Raw genomic sequence first — 25076 nt, 5'->3', positions numbered from 1 at the left:
CACTATGTAGAACAAGAACCTATTATATACACATATGTATATGTATGTATAATGATTTGTCCACATTCTAGTTTATCAGAAAAAATGAACTTATCAACTATATTGAATAGACAAAATGCATAAAAGAAAAAAAAACTGAATGATAAGAAAACTTAAAAAAGAGGAGAAAAAAAAGCGAAGATAACTTGTTTTGTTTGTTTGTTTGTTTTTTTGGTGTGTCCAAAAATGCGCCTGTTTCTTTCCTTTTCTCTCTCTCTCTCTCTCACACACACACACTTTAATGTTATGAATGAAAAATGAGATAAGTGACTACTATTAACATGCAAATTATTCATGTAAATTTAGTATGGTCAAATGTTATAATCAGTAATCTGTAATAGATAAAAAAAGGAAAAAAAAAAAAATATATATATATATGATTTGATTCTTGTTACTATGGAATTAAGGTAATGATAGTTGAAAAACTATTAAAGAAGAACTATTAAGTTAACTTTAGTTTTTTAATGATTCATTGATAGTTATGTTTGTGATATAGTTGGTTTTTCACTACAATGTGTGATGTGAGTTACTTATATCCATATAAGTAATATATAATGATGGTCAAGCATAGAATCTATTTCAGTAGAAGATTAGTAAGGAAAGAACTGAAAAGATAAGGTATAGATATTTACCAATCAGTTCATTTACTTTGGTCAAAGAAAAGAATCGCGATAGTAGACTGGCTTGGAAACGCTGTAGAGATATTGTGGTGTGGTCTACTTATAATCTCATAAGTAGTATATGATGATGGTCAGACATAGAATGTATTTTGGCAGAAGACCGATAAGGAGAGAACTGAAATAAAGCGCAATTGGTAGGAAAATGCATGAACAATGAAATCAGAGAAAACGGATTGATATTTGCAGAAGGAACAGTCAAGATTGAGACAATTGATTGGTAGTTTGCAAATTAATTGTTTACTATATAGTTGTCAGATTTCAGTGAGATATTCTGTAATTTTGTGCTGAAATACATTCGATTGTCTCCATCCGTGTTCTTGTTCGCTATACAGTGTATGTCCATAATACTAGATGAGTTTCAATTATTTAACTTTCCATTAGATTGAAATCCAATAATAGACATTACTTTTTAACATTTCAGTTTTCCAATAAATAGAATCAAACTAGAATGAAATGACTGTCCCAATTTAAAATATTCTCGTATTGTTATTACTTCATGGTAAATCTTGTCTACAAATCATATAGGGAACACAAGTTCCCTCAAGATTACAGGTGCACCTTGCTGACGAGTTCCAAGTAGCGCGAAACCCGGGTCCAGGGTTTCTTGTTGACCACCTTCAACCACCATCTTATCTCAACATAGTGCACGCAGTATTGAGCCACCTAGACTAGTGGCCATATTGCAACTTGATCGATAGCATTAGATCTGTACTAAGAAGGACTTGACACGCATGACATTGATCACCACACAGTGATCAATCAATTATGATAAATCGGACAAACGTTTAAAACTTCACTTACGAAAAAAAATATATAAATTTTTCTCATATATTTAACAATCAGCCTCCGCTCCTCCGCGGAGGGTAACAGGCATAAGTAAGTAAGTAATAGATTTAACATTATTTATAGATAACAGTTTTACACAAGACAGACAGACATGAAAAGAATGAACTTAAACTGGATAGAACTAGAATAGAAGGCCCAGGACAGTGTGGATTAGAGAATGCAGGTCGGTGGCCCATTGGGAATAACAGGCGTAAGTAAGTAAGTAACCGTTTTACAATATTCAAAGTTGAGTTAAATTATATTAGTTATATTAAATTAGATAATTTAATCATTCATTAAACTTACTTGTGCTAAATTACTTATAATCATTGGAAACATAAATAATGGAAAACGTAGGATATTGAATAGTGATAATGAAACAAAAGCTTTTTGGGCATCTAATATATTCTTATTAGAAGTTAATATATATACACCAAAACTGGAAATAGCAACCTAATAGAAAAAAAAAATGAAAAATAAAATAATCATAATCATAATATTCTATATATCATCGAGAAATTAATAAATTTATTAATTATATTTATATATAGTTGAGATTATGAATCAATTGAAGCTAGACCATCATGGAAAACCTGGAAATACTGGATGGCTGTTTCGTCCTATTGTGGGACTCCTCAGTATCAGTGCGCATCCACGATCTCGCCTCACGATATTCGAACCCAGGACCTATCAGTCTCGCGCCAGAGCGCTTAACTACTAGACCACTGAGCCGGCATCCAACGGTGTTAATGTCTAACTTCAACCAAATCACGAAGATATAATAATACAATCTATTCAAAGAGTATGATTAAAATAAAATGATAATAAAGAATAAAATTTAATTACTTACAAAAAATGGTGTACAATGCCATAAAAATGATAAAGATTGAAAATATGTAAATCTTCTTAAATATTTAACTTCTTTATCTCTAATAAGACCAATTTCTTTCATAAATGATGGTTCCCAAGCATAAAGTTTTAATACCTTTACAAAATGAAAATAATCAAAAAGAAAAAATACATATATATATCCATGGACTTCTTTGAAAAAACTTAGTCTTTCACCTTGTTAAGAGTATCGATAACGAAATAGATAACAACCTCCAACTATTGAAAGCCTTCGTGAATCCAGTGTTGTTTTTTTTTGAGCTCTCAGAACAAAACAAACTACCATAACGCCGACAAGTGGGAAGTATTGCCTAGGCAATAGTATTCTGTATCTGATTAGAGTGATGAGCATATGATGGAACAATTCAAATAGTATACCACAATCTAGCAGATAATTGAATGAAATAATGACGTTCAATATTTAACTTTTACTAATAATAAAATGCAGAAACATAAAGACCTATAATGAAGCTTTCTTTAAATGTCAAAAAGGGTATTTCTAGTTAGATTGACATCCTAGAATATGTATAGTATTCGAGGAGTCCCTGGACATTATATTGCAATAGTCATAGCTTATATTTATTACGCATATAAATGAAACTTGAAATGGAGAAATCAAAGGAGGTCGATTAGATTCACGCGCTAACCGAGACCTTTAAATTCAGGCATACGTTACTGACATTCTACGCAAGCGATTAACCATAATTTTCAAGCCGACCTAGGAGATTGTTGGGATATGGAACGCTCATCAGAGAGAAGTGATATTGCATGTTTAAAAGCTGTCTTCGAAGCGTTTCTTGTATTGAGGTTATAAACACAGGAAGTTGTCACACACATAAAAAACAATTCACAAATTCATTGACCTTCTAAACGCTACTCAGTGAATCTGTTATTCAACAGTTTCCAGGTCAAATTGATAGCATGGAGGAAAAAGGGAACAAGGTGCAACCACAAATATCGTAGGTTAACGATTATATATTGTTAATTTTATGAAACAAAATAACATATTTGTGAAAATAATACTTACTCGTATACCATTCATCAATTCGTTGATAAACTTTATTCGACTATCTGCACATGAAGATTTCTTCTCCTAAGTAAATATCATCATGAGAGAAAATTATTAGAAACACTGAAAACACGTAATTAATTAATTAAATTTAACTAATTTAAACACATATTGGTACAAAGAGGCACCAGATACATATGTGCCGCACAAATCTCATTAGATTTGCGTGAGGACTGTGATACTGTCCTGGTGCCCAAACTGAAGCAGGTGGTTTTCTCGGAGGGCCACAACCCGAAGCTTTTCACCTAAAGGTTAAATCCACAAGGCAGTGGAGCACCTTGAGGAGATGCAATCCCATGGTAACCGGTGACCAATGATTGATTGATACGCCATTCGTTCCTTCACGATACTGGAGCCCATGTGCACCATTGGTTTTGAATCAGGGTTTTCCAACTCCTCTAGGTGGACTTTCCGTGTCCACCAACCTGGTTAAAGCACCGGACATTCGCTTTTCGTCCTCTCAATTTCGTAAACAACGGTAATGCCACGAGAAGGTAGTGAGTAGGACTTCCCTGGCAGAGGCTATATATGCGTGGTCATGTGAGAGCATTTGGAGAGGGAGAGCGGACACTTCCCACGAAATTAAGATAAAGGATGATATTTTAACGGATTTTTTTAAACATTGAATGCATTCACAGTATGCACCAGTAAGGCTTTCCCATTTCCAATCCCTCTATAAGTTGGAGTGAAACATATATATACCGCATCCTACGTTGAATACAACAGATAATTGAGTAACTGTAATGAGAGTGAACACTTTTGACGGAGAATTTTGGTTCAGTACCAGCAAAAATGGCAACCTGATACTCAAGTTAACGACGTTTCGATACTACATTATGTAAAAGGTCAGTTCAAAAACTTTTTCAGACACAATTCTCAGTTATGGTCTCTAATCGAATAGCCGTATTGGGAAAGATTAGCCCAAATGCTACTTCAATAATTGAATAGGATAATTAACATGTAAACCATGATTGAGAAATCTTGAAGCATGAAGTATATATTCGACGAAGTAGTTAAATATTAACCATGATGTTTCGAATATATCTGAATAATATTGCAATTATTGTAAGCAAAAATGGATAGTGGCTAGCAGTGGAATCCAGTTTGACGCGCGTTTCGTCCTACTTGGGACTCAACAGCTGGATGTACCTGAATCTCACAGTTGATGTTCATTCTGGGACTCGAACCCAGTACCTTTCGCTTCAAACGCCATCGCGTTATCCCCCCAGCTACTGACTCCATCTTTGCTTATAATGCTTGTGTACTAAGGCTATATCGAAGCAATACACACAGTATGCACATATGCCAATTAGAGACTGACCAGTTGCAGTCCTAAACATCAATGGGAAGATTCAAACAAACAATACTAAGTCAATTTAATATTGCAAGTACTTTCAAAGGACAGAAGTTTGGCATCTCCACTGATCAAGCATTTTTTTTACAATTGGTTACAAACAACCAAAACAAAGAATTTTAAGAAAACATTTAATGAGACTTGTCTCGTCTTGTAAATGCGATTGGTATCAAACAATCGAATCTGTAAACTATTCCTCTTAATGGTGGAAGAAATGTTAAATTACTTATTTATGCTGATATAGTATTTTCAATGCATCAATATATTCAGATTGTGGCAGTGGAATCCACGGTGTGTTTCTTCTTAGTATAGGATTCACTAGCTAAGTGTACCAGCTGCAACAGGACTCTAACCGAATACCTATCAATAAATACTAACACACTATCGACTGAGGTCCTGAGCACAGATGGTTGCGGAGTAGTTTAGTAGGCATAAAGTTATTTGTCGGACCGTGTTTCTAGATTCCCTTGATTTTATAACTAACCAATATTTAAATATCATAATACTTATCACTGAAAACAACACTAAAGCATTTTCTCAGGATGCACAAGTGTTGATAGGGACTGCTAAAAGTTTAATCTTGAATATCAACTGTTCAATTGTACGAGAGGTTTACAAATTTTCGGTAATTAATTATTTATACTTTGGTACAATGACCTATGCAAAGACTTTGTAATGTAACAATTATTGTTTGCTTACCAGTGACTGACCTCGAGACATGAGAAACGTTACAATGAAAATTTATGACTGATGTCTAATTTTAAAAACTAACAATGGATGATACCATGGTATATCACCAATTTATATAATCTGCAAATGCAACCTCATGGATTACAACTGAATAAGATTAAAAGGTGAGGATGATAAGCTTTATTCTGAGTAATAGTTGTCCATCGCTACTTCGTTTTCAATGGTACCACCATCTGATATTTAACCAGTAACGAAGAAGGATATCAAATTTCACATCCTGAGGAGTCCCATAATAGGACGGAACGGCCTTAAAGCAGTGCTTTCAGGTCTAGCTTCAATTGACTCATGGTTTCAACTATGAAAATCCTTCCTAGTTTGTCCAACAATGTTACTATGATGCTGATGGGCTCAAGGAACCATATGTATTTCTGATGATTTCCTAAATAGATCTTTGTAATATATATTTAACTATTGAAGTTCAGTTGAAACTTGATCACGGTTATAAACTTTTAATTTCCTTCATATTTAATGTAAATCTCACCCAAGCATGATGAGTAGAAATAGCTCTCTTATTGATAAAAGATACAGATATTGCATAATGACGTAATTATGCTTACCGAACGAAATAAATCCTGTCTAATTATCAATATATCTAGTCAATAAATTATATCTAGTATTAAGTAAACGAAGAGATTTCATGATTGCAAATGATGTAATAACCTTTGTTTTATGAGAAAGACAAGCTGATAACAAATCGTATTAAACTTATCTCTCCTAACCAACCAACTAAACAACAAATATATTCATTTTAGTTGAAGGGCCGATGTGGAAACTGATTTTATTTGTAAGCTGTATTCATCACAGATTGGTTTCTGTTGAGGTACCACTGCAAATCAATTGTCATTGAACAGCTGTTGAATTCTAGGATGAGACGCTTCCTCAGTGTGCACCTACACCACGTTTGACAGATACAGCCTGTAAATTGAACTAATATCCTAAAAATCCCTTCCACTTAACTACTATAGTCACCACACTTCAAGACTTTCCCGAAGACCAACTTAAAATTCATGACGAGTGGTATTCAGGATGTCGGGAGTGAAACAGTAGTAACAAATAAAACTTGATGGCTGTTGATCATTATCGCTAATCGATTGAAGTTGTAATTGTAAAACTGGGCGCCGACCCATTGGCTCTAATGATCAAGCGTTTGCAGAGTGACCTAAAATCCACGGGTCCGATCGAAGGCGGTATCAAACGAGAGTACTGCCAAGGGGTCCTATACTCAGACGAAACAGTTGTCCAGTGCTTCCTGGTTTTCAATGCTCCCTTGACGAGATCAATCAGTGACGAAAATAACCTATAAAAGGTGCGTACTCTAATAATTAAATTCAAGATATATTCATGATGGGTTGAGTTTGTTAGGGTCGAAATAAGACGAAATATTACCAACAGCATTGAATAACTAAAGCAGTACATCGCAAATTGACTGAACTTAATAGTAAGGATCACTTGATTATTACAGTTTGATTCTCACCACCATTAAGACTCACAAATTCGGGTTTTAATTCGTGGTAGGCTTGTGAGTGCATATTCTTGAGTAGTAATCGTAAACTAGGAAGAAAACGGCTACACAATTTTCCTTGTTTTCAGTATTTCTACGGTCTAATTACAGTGAATGGATACAAAAATGGTCAGTATAAAATTATCCAATTAATCATAAACAACAAAGAGCTTAATATAGATGTATTTCGACCCAAGTTGTCGCAATAAAGTGGCAAGATGAAGAATAAGTCGAAGCATCTCAGAGTTTATGTTCACTCTAGGACCCAAACCCAGTACCGTTCGCTTCAAACGTCATAGCGTTATCCGCTCAACTACTGAGTCCTGATAGCTGATGAGTCTGAAATAGGACGAAAAGCGCGTCAAACTGGATTCCACTGCTAGACACTATCCATTTTTGCTTATAATGCTTGTGAATTAAGGCTATATAGAGGCAATAAGCACAGTATGCACATGTGACAATAAGAGATGGACTGATCAATTGCAGTCCTAAACATCAATGGGAAGACTCAAACAAAAGTATATTAATATCAGAAGGAGTTTTGTGGATATTATAATAATTTTAGTAATTTAGATGATGAATCAAATTAAAGTTAGACTACCATGGAAAACCTGGAAACACTAGACGATCTTTTCGTCCTATTGTGGGACTCTTCAGCAGTGAGCATCCATGATCCCGCAGTAGTTAGTGATGACGATTATGAATTAACACTGTTTCACTCATATTTTGTATATTAAAAAAAATTTCAATGAATCGAAAAGATTCATAATTCATTTATGAACTTTTAATTTGTATAAAAAAAATACATATTTGAAAGCGTATTTCAATTGACCTTTTTATCTACGTGGGACTAACGTTTAATAGTACATTGACAATAATAAAATATATTGAGAGAGAGTAAGGTCAATTGATCAAATATGATGATTTATTGTCATGATCATTTATTCATTCATTCACTAAACATGTGAGGTGACATTAGGCAGACAAATCATTAAAATATGTACAATCTCTGTATGGTAATTAAATATGAATCGAGGTCAGGTTGACTAAGAGAGAGAGAGAGAGAGGGAGAGGAACATTCGTTATTTTCATTATCGTATGATACAGTAAACCAGACAATTGAGTTGCAATCACAAACGAAAGGGATATTTTTTTAAGGTTGAAATCATGAATTGATTGAAGCTCGACTACCATTGAGAACCTAGAGACACTGAATGGCCGTCTCGCCCTGGGACTCTTCAGCAGTGAGGATCAACAACCTCTCACTCAGGAAGTGAATTGAGGACATTCGATCTTAAGCGCAAAAGTTTAAACTCTAGACAACTGAGTCATCATTCAAACGTGTTAATGTCTAACCTCAATCAATCCACGAGTTCATGTGGAATTGTGAGTGTTAAGGAGTCCTATATTCGATTGAAGGTTACTTTGTCTCCTGATTTCAAACGGCTATCTAACCAAAATCAGGTTGTGATGTAAAGCATTCTAATTTTATAGTCACCACAACACCATATAATACAGAAAAAATAGCAAAAATGGATCCAATAGGATCAACCAATAGCCATGTATTAAATAAAAGAGCTGGTTTGAAATATGTTATTACTTTAATATTAAATGAGTTACATTAAATCAACTTACTTGGAAAACTTTTGATCGACGTGCTATTAAAACATTGACTGGTAAAAGTAATAGTAGAACACCAACACCAGCCAATACAGAAGGCCCTAATTCTCTCCATAACAATATCATAGCAATGGTTATTTGAAATGGTCCCGACCATAGAATGTTTATAAATGGCATTAATTGAACAAATTGTTGTGCATCAGATGACATTAAATTCATGATTTGTCCAGTAGTTGATTGATACCGAGCTTTATTACTTAATCGTAGACTCTAAAATCGAATAAGAAATAATTTTCAGAATGGAATTTCTCCTACACTCTGGATTAGCCATTTACTTACTTACTTACGCCTGTTACCCCTTGTGGAGGAGCATAGGCCACCCACTAGTATTATACACCCAACCCTGTCATGGGCACTCCTTTACAGTTATTTCCAGTTAACATACACCCTTTTCATATCCGCTTCAATCTCCCGGTGTAATGTGTTCTTTGGCTTTCCTCTTTTCCACTTCCCTTCACGATTCCAAGTTAGGGATTGCCTCGTGATACAGTTTGGTGATTTCCTTATTGTATGTCCGATCCACTTCCAACGTCTTTTCCTAATTTCCTCTTCAGCTGGAAGCTGGTTTGTTCTCTCCCATAAAACACTGTTGCTGATAGTATACAGCCAGTGAATGTTGAGTATTTTGCGCAAACAACTGTTTATAAATACTTGTACCTTCTTGACGATGGATGTAGTAGTTCTCCACATTTCAGCTCCGTACAGTAGGACTGTCTTGAAGTTCGTATTAAAGATTCTCACTTTGAAGTTAGTTGAGAGTTGTTTTGAGTTCCATATGTTCTTCAATTGTAGAAATGCTGCCCTTGCTTTGCCAATCCTTGCCTTTACATCTGCATCCGATCCTCCTTGTTTATCAACGATGCTTCCCAGGTATGTGAATGTTTCCACCTGGATTAGCTATAGATAGAAAAACATGGAAAACTAGGAAGTGCTGGAAAGTTTTTCACTATTGTATGAAACTTCTAAGCTCTATACATTCAAGACGCTATAAATGGTCGAACCTAGAAAATTTTATGAATTTGCAATAAACCAGTATATATGAAAAATGTAAGTGTCCATGACATGGCTGTGATTAGACATTTGACTTCGTTATGGATAGAAACCCTGAATTCGATTCCGGGTTACACGAAGAATCTCAAACATATAGCCAATGAATGTTAACTTACTTTCCTGTATACAGCTGCAGTAATCGCTGTCTTAATATTCATACCAAGTTTAAATACAATATGAAAGTAACTTTGTAATATTAATGATTGTACAGTTGTATCAATAAATATTGCTATAGCATATAAATAACCATGCCATATTGGTTCTGATTGAATATTTTGTAGAAAATTCAATAATAACCTGTAAAACATTTTAAACAAAAAAATTAAAATAACAGTCTGGAGGAAGGCAAAACAAATAGGATGAAAAAAAAGCACATCAGTAACTATATTTTGGATGGTAGGCAGGTTGATTGGCTATCAGTAGTAGGACGATGATGGTTTAACTTTCGTGCTAGTTGTCACTTGTGAGTGTGACAAACCAAAAACATCACCCAGTTTCAAAACTTAAAGACATAGTCACTCAATGGTTTAAAATGGCTACATAACTCTCAAAGGCTTCCGATATATTTTACTGTCAAGTTCCATGTAGCACGGAAGCATTGAAGTTATTGAGAGAGAGAGAGTGAAAGACAAAGTAGTTTAACCAGCTTGAACTACTACCATGTCTAGAAAGTTTAATGAATCTAAAACAGTCATCCTGTTGATAACTAATAAAGAATGAAGCCAAACACAAGTTTCCATCAGTATTAGAGAAGTATGGTGCATATGGATAGCACAAATAACATCTAGTTACCAACACTAATCATCAACTGATTCAATATGATCGTAGAAAACTGTGTGTTATCATATAGTGGAATGATACTATCTGTAATTCCTCTCTAGCCTACCACTTTTCTTATCAACTAGAACTTCAGTTATCGAGTAACAGTTCTTATTAGAAATCGAATTTACATAGAGGACTGCTAAATGGACCTTTGATAGTATGAAGACTATCACTTAACATAACATTGACAATAGCCAATGTTCACATTCAAGATATATTCAGCAATAAATATTAAAGATTGAATGGGAAAGGTGTTATATAAATCTAATCTTTGAATGTTAAAATAGTTACGATCAATCAATTAAAACTCTCATAATGATTATAAGATTGTAAACAGAATTAGTTTTAATATACCAGGATTTATTCCAACACTTACATATTGATAATCCATGAAATGAGACCCATCATATCTAGGTCTTAACACTATTCTTGTTATCATAATTATTTTCTATAAGTAAATTATTTTTATATATAGTTGAAATCATGAGTCAATTGAAGCTAGACCACCAGGGAAAACCTGGAAGCACTGGACGGCCGTCTCGACCTATTGTGGGAACCCTCAACAGTGCGCATCCACGATCCCACACTCGCGAGATTCGAACCCAGAACCTACCAGTCTCGCGCCAAAGCACTTAACCGATTATTTTTATTCATGTTTATTTTCGGTATTCTTTTCATATAATCTGACAAATATTTTATTTTTTTATTTGAACACATAAGTATTGGTACAAAAGGGTACCAAATACATATGCACCACACAAGTCAAATGATTTATGTGTGGTCTGTGATACTGCCCAAATGCCCAAACCGAAACAGGTGGTTTTCTTAGGGGGGCACACCCGGAGCTTTTGATATGAAGATCTGATCCACAAGGCAGTGGAGCATCGTAAGGAGATGCTGTCCCATGGTATGCGGTGACCAACGATTGATTCCCTCAGGATACTGAAGTCAGCCCATGTGCACCATTGTTTTGGAATGAGGGTTTTCCAACTCCCCTAGGTGGACTCGCCGTGTCCACAAACTTGCTTTTCGTCCTCTCAATTTCGTGAACACCCCCCCGCCACGAGAAGGCAGTGAGTAGGACTTCTCTGGCAGAGGCTGTATATACGCATGGTCATATGAGAGCATTTTGAGGAAGAGTGAGAGAGAGAACGGACTTTCCCCACACTCTCGACCGTACGAGGACAAAACTACTTTTCTAACCAAATATATCTGAATTGTATTCAATAATTAAAACAAAAAAAAAGAAAATCCCAACTTACTTTAATAATAAAGGATTAACAAATACTAGAATATCATATAATAGTTTTAAAAATGCTGACCATAATAATGTTTTACCATAAGTTTTTAATAATGCATATAAAAGACTAAATTTTGTTTGATGAATACATATAATAGAGAAACAATGACATAAATTGGATGAAGATTCCATTGTTGTTGTTGTTGTTATATCATTGATTTCAATAGATTTATTCAATTCATCATCTGTGGTGACACTTTTGACTTTATGAATTAGATGATTGTCTATATGTTCATTGATAGTGGATTTACTGTCGAGATCTTTCAGAAAGACTTCTGACTATAAAAAGAAAAATGTTAAGAATATATATATATAGTCGGTAATGATTAAAAATATAAGTACTATAGGAGTTTATAAAGATCTTTTTAATATTACAATTCATGAAAGTCAAGAAACATTAGAAGTATCGAGAATATTGAAATGTCTTGTACGGTGTGGTACAGCCGAAAGTGGGGAGAGTCCGTTCTCTCTCTCTCGAGATGTCCTCAAATGGTCACACGTATATAGCCTCTGTCAGGGAAGTCCTACTCACTGCCTTCTCGTAACGAGGGTGTTCTTTACGAAATTGAGAAAACGAAAAGCGAATGTTCGGCACTTTACCCTGGTTGGTGGACACAAAAAGTCCACCTAGGGGAGTTGGAAAACCCTGATTCCAAACTAATGGTGCACATTGGCTCCAGATCATGAGGGAACAAATGGCATATGAACCAATCGTTGATCACAGGCTACCATAGGATTGCGTCTCCTTACGAAGCTCCACTGCCTTGTGGATCAGACCTTTAGGTCAAAGGCTCAGGCTGTGTCCCCCTAAGAAAACTACCTGTTTCAGTTTGGGCACCCGGGCAGTATCATAGCCCTCACACAATTAAACGAAATGACATTCTTTTGTGTGGCGCACAGATTTCTGGTACCCCCTTGTACCAATATTTATGTGTTGAAATAAATAAATAAATAAAGATGAAACACCTATTCAATAGTTTCTGGCTGATAATGATTGTTTGACTAAGATCACTTGGTGATATTAAATAAGAAATGTATATGTCTATGAAGTATTTATTTAAAAGATAGATAGAATGTTGCTAGTAGTGGAATCCACAACATACGTTTCATCCAATTTAGACTCATCAAAAAAGATAAACCTAAATCTGTGTTGATATTCACAGTGAATTTCGAACCCAGTATCTTTTGTTTCGAAAGTTTAACACAACCAACTGACGAGTTTCACATAGGAAGAACAGTACGTCCTGAATTTTACTGCTAGCTACATTGCGTCGATGGAAAGTGATCTTATCAACAGTTCACATTACAAACTTATGCCAAAAAATAGTTAAACTTGTAAAATGTTTAAATTGGTTGTGGTTAAAAAGAGTGCAGTTTGTGCTTTCAGAATTACGAATAACCATCTAATATGGGTATCTTTACTACAGCAGCTAACTAGCATTTTAGAATAATTCAGAGGTGAGTGCTAGTAACTTGATAACGAAAGCTTCTAAAAACATCATTTTTGTAATGAAGATACAGTCATTTGTATTAGGAAGAAATCCATCCATCAAGCTGGTAGACAGTGTCTAATTCAAGATACAAGGGAAAAACGGACATACCTTTCTGGCTAATCACTATCAAAAACGATGCTCGAGTTGATGACCTCACACCGATCAAATTATATATATTTTTAGTAATTCCAACTATCCTTTGTCCTCATAAACTTTCTCCACTTTATATGTACGACTAAATTCACAGTGGTCTGAAAGATTTTTACCATAACCATCTGTCATTGTTTCAATACACTACCTTTTATTTCACTTATCAAAAAATTGTAAACATAATAGTTTGACAATAATTGGGCGCCGAGTATAGAGAATTCACTATATGTGAAAAATTATTATTCTTCAGGGAAATCCCTGAAGAAGTCCAGACAAGTTAGCTGGACGAAACGTTGGAATTATTTATATTCAATCTCTGAGACTATTTCAAATATAATAATTTTTCACATATAATGAATTGTAAACATAATTCAACCTATTCGTAATTAGCTGAATTCATTGTTTTTGGTGTCATCAATACATCTATATGGGGAGCAGCTCTTACCTTAGTTAAAGATTTCGGAACAAAATAACTATACATGTTTGCTGTCCAAAGATATCGAAACTTGAAAAGTATCATACATGTAAGATTCTATAATAAAGAGGAATTGTTCTTGACTATCTACTCATATTACTCAGTCAAATATGTCAGTCAGGCAGTTCAAGTTGTCTTAGATGTTCGAACACCTAACTCATAGATCGAAAAATGAACTGTTGCTAACTAATTGAAAAGCATATATTTAAATACTTTCGTTTGTACTATTATTATTTATTTTAATTAAACACATAGATATTGGTACAAGAGAGCACTAGATATATATGCGCCGCACAAATCTCATTCGATTTGTATGAGGGCTGGGATACTACTCAGGTGCCCAAACTCAAGCAGGTGGTTTTCTTAGAGGGCCATACCCCGAGCATTGACCTAACAGTCTGATCCAGAAGGCAGTGGAGCATCGTGAGGAGATACAGTCTCATGGTAGCCGGTGACCAATGATTCATGTATACGCCATTTGTTCCCTCAGGATACTGGAGTCCATGTGCACCATTGGTTTTGAATCAAGGTTTTCCAACTCCCCTAGGTGGAATCGCCGTGTCCACCAACCCCGTTATAGTGTCGGATATTCGTTTTTCATCCTCTCAATTTCGTAAACAACAGTAGTGCCACGAGAAGGCAGTGATTAGGACTTCCCTGTCAGAGGCTATATACCCGTGGCCATGTGGGAGAATTTCAAGAGGGAGACCGGACTCTCCCCATTCTCGGCCGTACCAGGGCATTTGGGGGCCTCGTTTGTGCTAGAATGACTGAGATTACATAATGTTCATGTAGTGTTAGACATTATTAATGGATACATCTACTTTATTTATAATCAAGAATACCAAACAGAAAAGTGATAAAAAAGTCATTCACATAATTTTATCAGCAAAACTTTCATAATAACTATTGATTACATTATTATTTATCGATGGTATAACTCACAGAATCCGTATTTATCTCTGATAATCCCGGTATATATTCTGGTTTAGTATCAACATGTATACGTACAGACCGACGTGTTGATTGATCTTTTGAAAAACCTAATGAAAAATAACAATGAATAAGTAGTATAGTATATATATGTACCAAAAAGACCTCAACAAAAATCTACTTATTCTCAGAAAGAGTTTTGTGGAGATTTAGTATTTTCATAGTTGTTAAGTGCTCTGGCGCGAGACTGGTAGGTCCTAGGTTCGAATCTCGTGAGGTGAGATCGTGGATGCGCATTGCTGAGGAGTCCCACAATAGGACGAAACGGCCCTAAAGTAGTGCTTCCAGGTTTTCCTTGGTGGTCTAGCTTCAATTGACCCACGCTTTCAACTATGAAAATATTAAGAATAATAATGTCTAATCTAATGTATGAAGGATTATCTATTCTAAACAACAACATAAACATAGGTTAGCAGTTATTATAAATTAAAGGGTCTACATTACATAATAATAGTAAACAAACAGAAAAATACTTAAGTAGACTTATATTTATACAAAAAGGGTACGTGTAATATATGAAATTGAAAGGATTGTATGTATTGAATTTAATTTAAAAGATGAACTATGTATAATACTGAACTAATGAAAAATGCAAAGATGATTAGATCATACTTTAGCTCTAATTGGAAAAATATTCACTTATATGAACCTTTGGATTTTTGCTAGTGATGGTCAGATCTCACATGGAGCACATTACTGAGTTTGAGATCCAAATAGTTTTTGGATATAAGATCGTCATTGATTATTATCAATGGACTTTTCACTAGAACTACAAGAGTCTATTATGAATTCCAAAGGAATGATGTTAAGTTATCAGGCTAACGACGAAAGTCAAAGGTTACGTTAGATAAAACAGTTATTATCATTGGTTTCTTAGGATGATATCAATCTGAAACATGAATATATTACAGATTGTAAACAAGCAATATACCCAACCCTTATTTACTAAACTCATAAGTGTTATTATTTACAATTGGAAACAAAAAAACAGAAAAAAGTATTTTTCGTAGTTGAAGTCATGAGGCAATTGAAGTTAGACCACCATGGAAAACCTGGAAGCACTAGACGGCCGTTTCATTCTATTATGGGACTCCTCAGTAGTGCGCATCCACGATCCCGCCTCGCGAGCGAGATTCGAACCCAGGACTGACTTCAAGATATATGTCTTGGAGTTCTAGTGAGAAGCAGTGACCAGCGGAGTTTAAACCACGTCTATTGTGAGATAACAACTCACTGAAGACAATTGGTGAATGGTTCCTCAAACTTCGTCGATTGGTTGAAGTCAGACATCGACACCATTAGATGCCGGCCAGCTCAGTGGTCTAGAGGTTCGGCGCTCTGGCGCGAGACTGATAGGTCCTGGGTTCGAATCTCGCGAGTGCGGGATCGTGGATGCGTACTGCTGAGGAGTCCCATAATAGGACGAGACGGCCTTCAAGTAGTGCTTCCAGGTTTCCCATGATGGTCTAGCTTCAATTGACTCATGATTTCAACTATGAAAAATACTGAAATCTCCACAAAACCCCTTCAAGAAAAAATATGATAGATACATTTGTATAAAAAATGAAACATTTTGTACATTTTGTCATTTGATATAACATACAATGTATTCTTTCTTCTTCCTTTTCTCTCTCACACTCACACTCATTAAACAGTATTGAAGATAATTACCTATAATAGTATTGGATGGTAAATCATGATTTGTTGAATCCATTTGAAGATCAGTTGATTCATTCTGATGAGGTTTAAGATTTATTGAATTAGTCTCGGAATGAATATTCTTATTATTATTAGCTGTAGTAATGGTATCATTATTGTTATGTTGAGGTGATGTTTTATCATTATTCAACAAAGCAATACCTTCACTAGCTCTTCTTATATTAATATCATCTGGATAAGTATTGGTTAATCCAGATTTATATAAATGTTTATTATGTTGTGGTATACCAAATCCAAGAATACTTTGTGCTGATCTACGTCGAAATTCACTATCTGATGAATCATTATTAACATGATGTGTACTATTACCCATAGAAGCACGACGTTTTTCACTGTTATTTAAATGGAAAAAAAAAAGATATTGAAGAAAAAGAAACGTAATACAGAATGATAAGTAAACAGAATTAGTATAGAATAACAGTGTAATTGAAAGGTAAAATACCTTGATTCCAACTAGTAAATTCGAGATGATCAAAATGCTAGAACATTTCATCCAACCACTACACAAATGAAGGACTTGAATAAGCATTATATTTTACTCAGTATGGTCAACCTGCTCGAAATTAGGTGATTCTCCCCCCCCTGAAAGATAACTAGTAATTAAAGTGTTGTTATAAGCAAAGATGAATAGTAGCTAACAGTGGAATCCAGTTTCGACGCGCGTTTCGTCCTATTTGGGACTCGTCAGCTGCATGTACCTGCCTCTCAGAGTTGATGTTCACTCTGGGACTCGAATCAAGTACCTTTCGCTTCAGACGCAATCGCGTTATTCACTCAGGTACTGAGTCCTGATAGCCACTTGCTTGTGCAATGGGGTGAAGTTTGAATTCATTTAGTATTGTTTGTTTGAATCTTCCCATCGATGCTTAGGACTTCAACTGTGAATTAAGGCTAATATCGAGGCAATACGCATAGTATGCACATATGCCAACAAGAGACTGACTAGTTTCAGTCCTAAGCATCAATGGGAAGATTCAAACGAACAATACTGTGTATTAAATAAATGTTTCACTAGACCTCCAAGTTTCACGGCGAGAGCTTAATGTTTAAACTGTTGAGACGTCATCTAATGGTTTATATATTCAACTTCAATCAAGTTGAGATATTAAGCGGCCTTCTTACACTGCTGCAATGGATAACTATCCCATATTCAACATTGTTAAACTCCATTGGTTATGGCTTTTCATTAGAACTCTGATAACCGACATATACAATTAATAAGATACATACTGTAGCAATTAAACGAATATTAATTAATTGGAGAATGATGGTCGGTGACCTATGCTCCATTGGGAGTAACAGGCGTAAGTTATGATATACAAAAAAAAGGGAATAATAATTAACTTACAGATAATTATTAGTTGATTTATTTGGTATTAAATATTTATCCAAATTATTTAAGAATATCTTGGATACATTCTCTGAACAATGTTGTGAATCTAATCGCCATATATCTTTAAATTCAACAGGTTTACGAAATCCTTTGATGATTAGACTAGAAAGAAGAAAGTATGAAAGACAAAAAAATCAAAAGAGATAATGATGAAAATGATTTGTATAAATTGTGAAGATGAGTAGTTGGTCACTTGAATTTTTAAAAAATAAACATGTTAATATCTAGATAATAACACGGTTAATATCAATGGCAACAGCAACAACTAATCAAACTCAATGTCAACAGAACAAGTTATTATACATATTGTCCTTCAAGACTCCCTGGTTGGGATCCTGCAGAGAGTGCAACACAGCGGCTAGAGACGTTATCAGATATGGCTCATAATAGAAGTTAGTGGCGATCCTGCTGTAACTTTATTTTACTTTCTTCAGTCAAGGTATCCAGGCAGTATCATAGCTCTCACACAAATCAATTGACTTATGTGGTGCATATGTATTCGGTGCCCCCTTTGTACCAATATTTTTGTGTTCAAATAAATAATAAATAAATAAATTTAGCATAATACATTCATAAACTAGTGAGAGACCGAACTCGTGGTCGTTATAATAAACATTCACCATAATACATTCTAACCGCTTTGATCCAACGAACTACAAAGTTCTTAGTATAGACTGTAGAAATTTTCAGCTTAGCATCAGGGATTTAAAAAGGCACTGAAAACAAAGAAGTACTTGACAGATGTTTCCTCGTAGAACGGGACTTAACTACAATTGATTTGCGGTAGAAATGTAAACTTAGGGAACCTAATACAGTAGTTTGAAGGTTAAGGTCCTGATTTTGGCCCCTTATAATATTGTTAATGTGTAGTTGATTAGTCCTATACTACAAAATAAAACAGATATTCGATGATCCCTGATCTTTAGGAGTTATCAAACTAAAGTCCGTTTAAGAAGTAGAACTGAAAAAATCCCTGATTCAATGAAAACAACTATCCTAGATTAAAAAACGACAATTGAGTCAGTAATACAAAATTTGACTAAGTACGACAAATTAAATCATGTATACTGCTATCCAGGTGGCTTAATAGCTACCTAAATTGACTATGAAACTACTTTTAGTGAAATGAATTACTTTGTTCTAAAGAACTTAAATTAAACCAATCTTATTCTCATCAATCCGTTATCCCTAAAAACCCTTCTAAACACTTAGTAAATTTTCATATTTGAAAACATGAGTCAATTAAAGCTAGACCGCCACGGAAAACCTAGAAGCACTGCTTTAAGGCCGTTTCGTTCTATTGTGGGACTCCTCAACACAGCGCATCCACGATCTCGCCTCGCGAGATTCGAACCCACGACCTACCAGTCTTGCACCAGAACACATAACCGATAAACCACTGAGCTGGCATCCGATCGTGTTGATGAACAAATCATGAAAATAACCATAGTACTTCTAATAAAAGATACTTAATTATTTGCTATTTTATTTCACTGATTATGATATGAAATCTACTTTAGTTTCTGGCACCTTTATAATATCTTCAAACCCTAATATTTCCAATTACTGCTTATACTCTTACTTCTTCTACCACTATGGGATTTGAATCGACAACTGCATCTCTGTGCTAATGTGGTATGGCAACTTGAACTGAAAAACATACGTACGAGCCCCCAAATGCCCTGGTACGGCCGAGAGTGGGGAGAGTCCACTCTCCCTCTCCAAATGCTCTCACATGACCAGCGAATATATAGCTTCTGTCAGGGAAGTCCTACACACTGCCTTCTCGTGGCATTACTGCTGTTTACGAAATTGAGAGGATGAAAAACGAATGTCCGGCGCTTTAACCGGGTTGGTGGACAAGGCGAGTCCACCTAGGGGATTTGGAAGACCCTGATTACAAACCAATGGTGCACATGGGCTCCAGTATCTTGAGGGAACAAATGGTGTATAAATCAATCGTCGGTCACCGGCTACCATGGGACTGCATCTCCTCACGATGCTCCACTGCCTTGTGGATCAGATCTTTCGGTCAAAGGCTCCGGGTGTGGCCCCTAAGAAAACCACCTGCTTCAGTTTGGGCACCTGGGCAGTATCACAGCCCTCAAGCAAATCGAATGAGATTTGTATGGCGCATATATATCTGGTGCTTCCTTGTACCTATGTTTATGTGTTTAAATAAATAATAATAAATGTACGAAGTTCTACGTTGTGACTGACTGACTGATCTATGGTTGTTACACAGATTATGTCGCTTAAAGACAAGTATATACGAATTTATATTTTATAAGTAAACTTCCCAATAATAATTCGTATTACTAATGTATTAACAATGATCCCTGAAACAAAAAATTAAAACATTTTCATGGACAAACGTCTTTCCACTAAAGTCCATTTTCTACTTTATCTTTTTATAGTTCACAGACGAAAAAATGTAACCCTCAATACTTAACACAAAATCATTAATATTTTATGCATCCAACTGTAGTTGTACTAAAGGGAATTGCAGTTTCGCTAGAGCTGTGGTTTCACGAAATGAAAAAGAATTAAAAATGAAGCATATGAAATACAACTTTTTATGAAGAAGTGCAATTCTTTTCCCTAAAAAATCTCTCTTCGCCATTCATTATTAAAACGAATTGATTGATGGGACTCTTGTTTTCAGAACTTATTTCAATTAAGAATGCATTAATTATTTGAGTTATTACCATATTCTGTACAACAGTGAGACAACCTAGTTGAAAATGATTCCAATGGTAAATCATTTTCGGTGAATTTGAATTGTCTAAACTGAGTGTAGTTTATTCATGAAGTTGTTTTCTCACTCTCGAAACAGAAACATCAGCACCAATTCCATGTGATATTTATGGTTACGTCATTATATAGGTAGACAATGAAAGCTTCAGAATTAAACCCACTAATTCAGAGAATACAAATTCACTAGAATTATACATCTTAGCTACAAACCTTCCAAACCACCTCATAATATATAATGTTGTAGTTAGTTCGTTTTTTATTATTGGACAATTATAAGTTTGGTTCTCACTAAGTACTACAAACCTTTTTGATTGATTAGACCACTGGTATTGTACCAGTTAATTTCACTAAACATTGCCAATAACATTGAATCATTTATACAATGTATTCACTAGCCTACTTTAGTTATTCTCGCTAAAAAGTTCTAATCACGAACTGACAGCATTTACAGATCCATTGAAATATAAAATATTTGGTCATTGTACTATCTTTATTTAAGACTTCCAAGAGTTGTAACGACTAGGATATCTTTAGACTTAAAATGATATAGTACAATCATCAATCATTAAAACAATGCTCTCACACGGCCACGCATATACAACCTCTGCCAAGAAAGTTCTACTCACTGCTTTCTCGTAACGAGGGTGTGCTCTACAAAATCCAGAAGACGAATAGCGAATGTCCGCCGCTTTAACTGGGTTGGTGGACACGGAAAGTCCATCTAGAGGAGTTGGAAAACCCTCATTCTAAACCAATGGTGCACATGGTCTCCAGTATCCTGAGAGAACAAATGGTGTATGAATCAACCGTTGGTCACCGGCTACCATGGGACTGCATCTCCTCACGATGCTCCACTGTCTTTAGGCGAAAGGTTCTTGGTGTGGCCCCCCGTAGAAAACCACCTGCTTCGGTTTGGGTACCCGGGCAGTATCATAGCCCTCACACAATTAGATAAAATGACAATATATCTGGTGCTTCTTTGTACCAATATTTATATGTTCAAATTAATAAATAAATAAAAGCAAAGGATGTATAGACGTTTTTTTTCTAAAAACAGTGGATCATCATTTTAAAATATCCCCAATAATAATGAACTAAAACACACACACACACAAAAGAAAGAAACTATATTGACCTACCTTGTAAACCATGAATAAGTGATACGTGACAAATAGGAACAATCAGTTTCAGGAGATTTTGCCTAAATTATTTTTTTAAAAAAAGTATCATTTAATTAGTTAATTTTTTTACAATTTTAATTAATATTTAGATTTCGTGTAAGAAAAAAAAATAAAAAAATAGACGAATTCCAAAAAAAAAAAGAAATCAAGATGGAACACCCTGACAAAAAAAATTTCTTCCATGAGAGTCAATGATGAAAAAAAAGAAGAGAAGAAGAAGAAGAAAGTAATAATGAATATTTATTACAGATCTTTTCCCCTTAGTTATTATTAACGTATAATTATTGCTTTTAAATTAATATTTCTCTATTAACAGAAGGGGTTTTGTGGAGATTTTAGTAATTTTATAAAGTTGAGATCATGAATCAATTGAAGCTGAACAACCATGGAAAACCTCAAAGCACTGGACGACTATTTCGTCCTATTCTGGGGACTCCTCAGTGGCAGTGCGCATCCCCGATCCCGCCTCGCGAGATTCGAACGGTTAAGTGCCCTGGCGCGAGACTGGTAGGTCATGGGTTCGAATCGTGGATGCGCACTGCTGAGGAGTCCCACCATAGAATGAAACGACCGTTCAGTGCTTCCAGGTTTCCCGTGGTGGTCTGGCTTCAATTGATTCATGATCTCAACTGTATAAAACTTCTCTATTAAAATAAACTTAACGATTAATGATTTCGTTTTTTTCTTTTTTCAATTAGAATATATAACCTTTCACTAGTATCAATGACGAAATCTTAGCACGGATACAAAAGGCCCAACTAGCTTTCATCAACTTGTGTCATTTATGACGTAGGCGAGATATCTGTCTAGCAACCAAAGGACGGGTTTACTACGCAGCAGTTCTTTCCGTCCTACTTTATGGCAGTGAAACATGGCCGGTAAGAGTAGAGGATATTCGTAGGCTGCTAGTATTCATTCATAGATGTCTTCGTGGGACCACCAAGTAAGTAATGCAGTCGTTAGAAAATGGGTACTAGGTAAGGATGGGAAATCGATTGATAAAGTAGTGAAACTTCATCAGTTGAGATGGCTGGGACACATGTTATGTATGACCAACCACCGACTGCCCCGATGTACAATGTTTTATGGAGTAAGAGTAGATTGGAGGAAAGTTAGGGGCGGCCAGACCAAAACGTGGCACAAATCCATGAAGTTACTGACCAGTGAACTGAGCCATGCTGGTAGGTGTAGACTACCTGGTTGGGATCCGCGAGATGATAGCAATCGATGGTTAGAGACCTTGAATGACATGGCTCAAAATCGTTTGTAATAGCGTAGGTGCATCCACTCTTTATGTTCTGACAAATTATAATCTTCTGAATTCTTCATGCCTCTATCGTTTTTCTCTTTCCAAATTTATTTCACTGGATTATACTCTTTCAATAACATCTTCAAACCCTAATCTTTCCGATTACTGCTTATACTCTTACTACTTCTACCTCTATGAGATTTGAATTGACAGCTACATTTATGTGCTTATTTGGTATGGCAACTAGAACTAATGTACGTATGTACGAAGTTCTACGTTGTGACTGACTGACCGAGTATCAATGAATGATGTCATATGCATTTTATGAATTAACTGATATTTGAAATCTTAATTACGGAATTAGTGATCTAAAGTTGACATATATTAACCTTGAAATCATTGTCTCATGTTCGAACCCCAATCCTGCCATAATAATGTATTGTTTACATTTTGTATATCTATAACACTTGAAATAAGTCTTAACTACTAGGTGATAAGTTTAAATTCACTTCATTTCATTTGAATTTATTTAATACATCAAGTTAGTACTATGAATCAATTATGTTTTCTTAATGCAAAAACTATGTAACACTGTTTTGCGTATGTTTCATAAATGAAAACCCCTCAATAATGAGTATTCTTTATATTTTCTAGTTATATTTGACCTGGAAAACTAAGAAATCTCCACTAAGAAACTATTATTTCTGTATGATATGGTTCTTTCATACTAAAAGAATAGTTCAGTTGCTTGTTTCTAACCAATGACTACGGTAATTTAATGACTCAGTTGTTAATGAATAAAATGCCCAAGTCTACAGTTAAAGAGTTTTTTAGCCAGAGCTTTATATTTGTTTTACAGATATCTACATAATATTGTTCTTTAAGTATAACATACACAACGTCACTATAAAATAAGAACTATATTCTATTCAGATGTAAAATTTTATGATAATTTAATGTCTAACTTCAACCAATCCACGAAATTGAGCAACCATTCACCAATGTCTTCAGTGAGTTGATATCTCACAACAGACCTGGTTGAACTTCACTGGTCACTGCTTCTCACTAGAACTCCGGGAAATACCTCATGGAGCCAGTCACCAGTGAGCATATGATCATTATTAAAAATAGACTAATACTGTTTAATAAGTTTGTGGCTAACTGGACTCAGTAGCTTAGTGAATAGTGCGTTGGAGTTTGAAGTGATAATTAATGAGTTAAGATCTCAATATGAACAACAACACATGGATGCAGGTATTTACAGCTAACGAGTTCCAAATAAGTTGAACCCTACATACTGGTTTACTCTACTAGCCACAATTTCAATGCATAAAAAGCAAAACGTTCTTTTTGAATTTAGTTTTTTTTCATATAGTCTATGAGTCAGGTTGTTAAAAGATATATAAATGATCATGTAATGTAGATGGTATTGTTAATGTGACTATTTTTACAATGATTATCATCTATGGATAAAATTAAGTTGAATATTCAATTGATTAGATGGAGGTGAGAAGAGCTATAGGTTCAATAAAATATTTATTCGATTGACAGATAATTCCCATTTATATCAGAAGGGGGTTTTGTGGAGATTTTAGTAATTTTTATATAGTTGAGATCATGAATCAATTGAAGCTAGATCACCATGGAAAACCTGGAAGGAATCCCACAACAGAATGAAACGGCCGTCCAGTGCTTCTAGTTTTTCCAT

The 25076-nt window shown here is 35.0% G+C and overlaps 1 protein-coding gene across 1 annotated transcript in view; it reads right to left on the bottom strand.

Moving 5' to 3' along the window:
• Positions 1–25076, bottom strand: part of Smp_171740 (putative multidrug resistance protein 1 (ATP-binding cassette C1)) — a gene marked incomplete at both ends in the record, with an annotated part of 84581 nt that overhangs the window by 49406 nt on the left and 10099 nt on the right. The window contains 9 exons of the mRNA XM_018796999.1: positions 1851–1997; positions 2395–2529; positions 3460–3525; positions 8742–8996; positions 9953–10133; positions 11921–12237; positions 15022–15119; positions 16741–17120; positions 18137–18283. Of these exons, the coding sequence (XP_018652084.1) occupies positions 1851–1997; positions 2395–2529; positions 3460–3525; positions 8742–8996; positions 9953–10133; positions 11921–12237; positions 15022–15119; positions 16741–17120; positions 18137–18283 (1726 nt within the window). The remainder of the gene's footprint in view (positions 1–1850; positions 1998–2394; positions 2530–3459; positions 3526–8741; positions 8997–9952; positions 10134–11920; positions 12238–15021; positions 15120–16740; positions 17121–18136; positions 18284–25076) is intronic.

This window comes from Schistosoma mansoni, chromosome 4, assembly GCF_000237925.1.
Source record: "Schistosoma mansoni strain Puerto Rico chromosome 4, complete genome".
Lineage (NCBI taxonomy): Eukaryota > Metazoa > Platyhelminthes > Trematoda > Strigeidida > Schistosomatidae > Schistosoma > Schistosoma mansoni.
The sequence above is the reverse complement of the archived record's forward strand: the minus strand, read 5'-3'. Positions and strand labels throughout refer to the sequence as shown.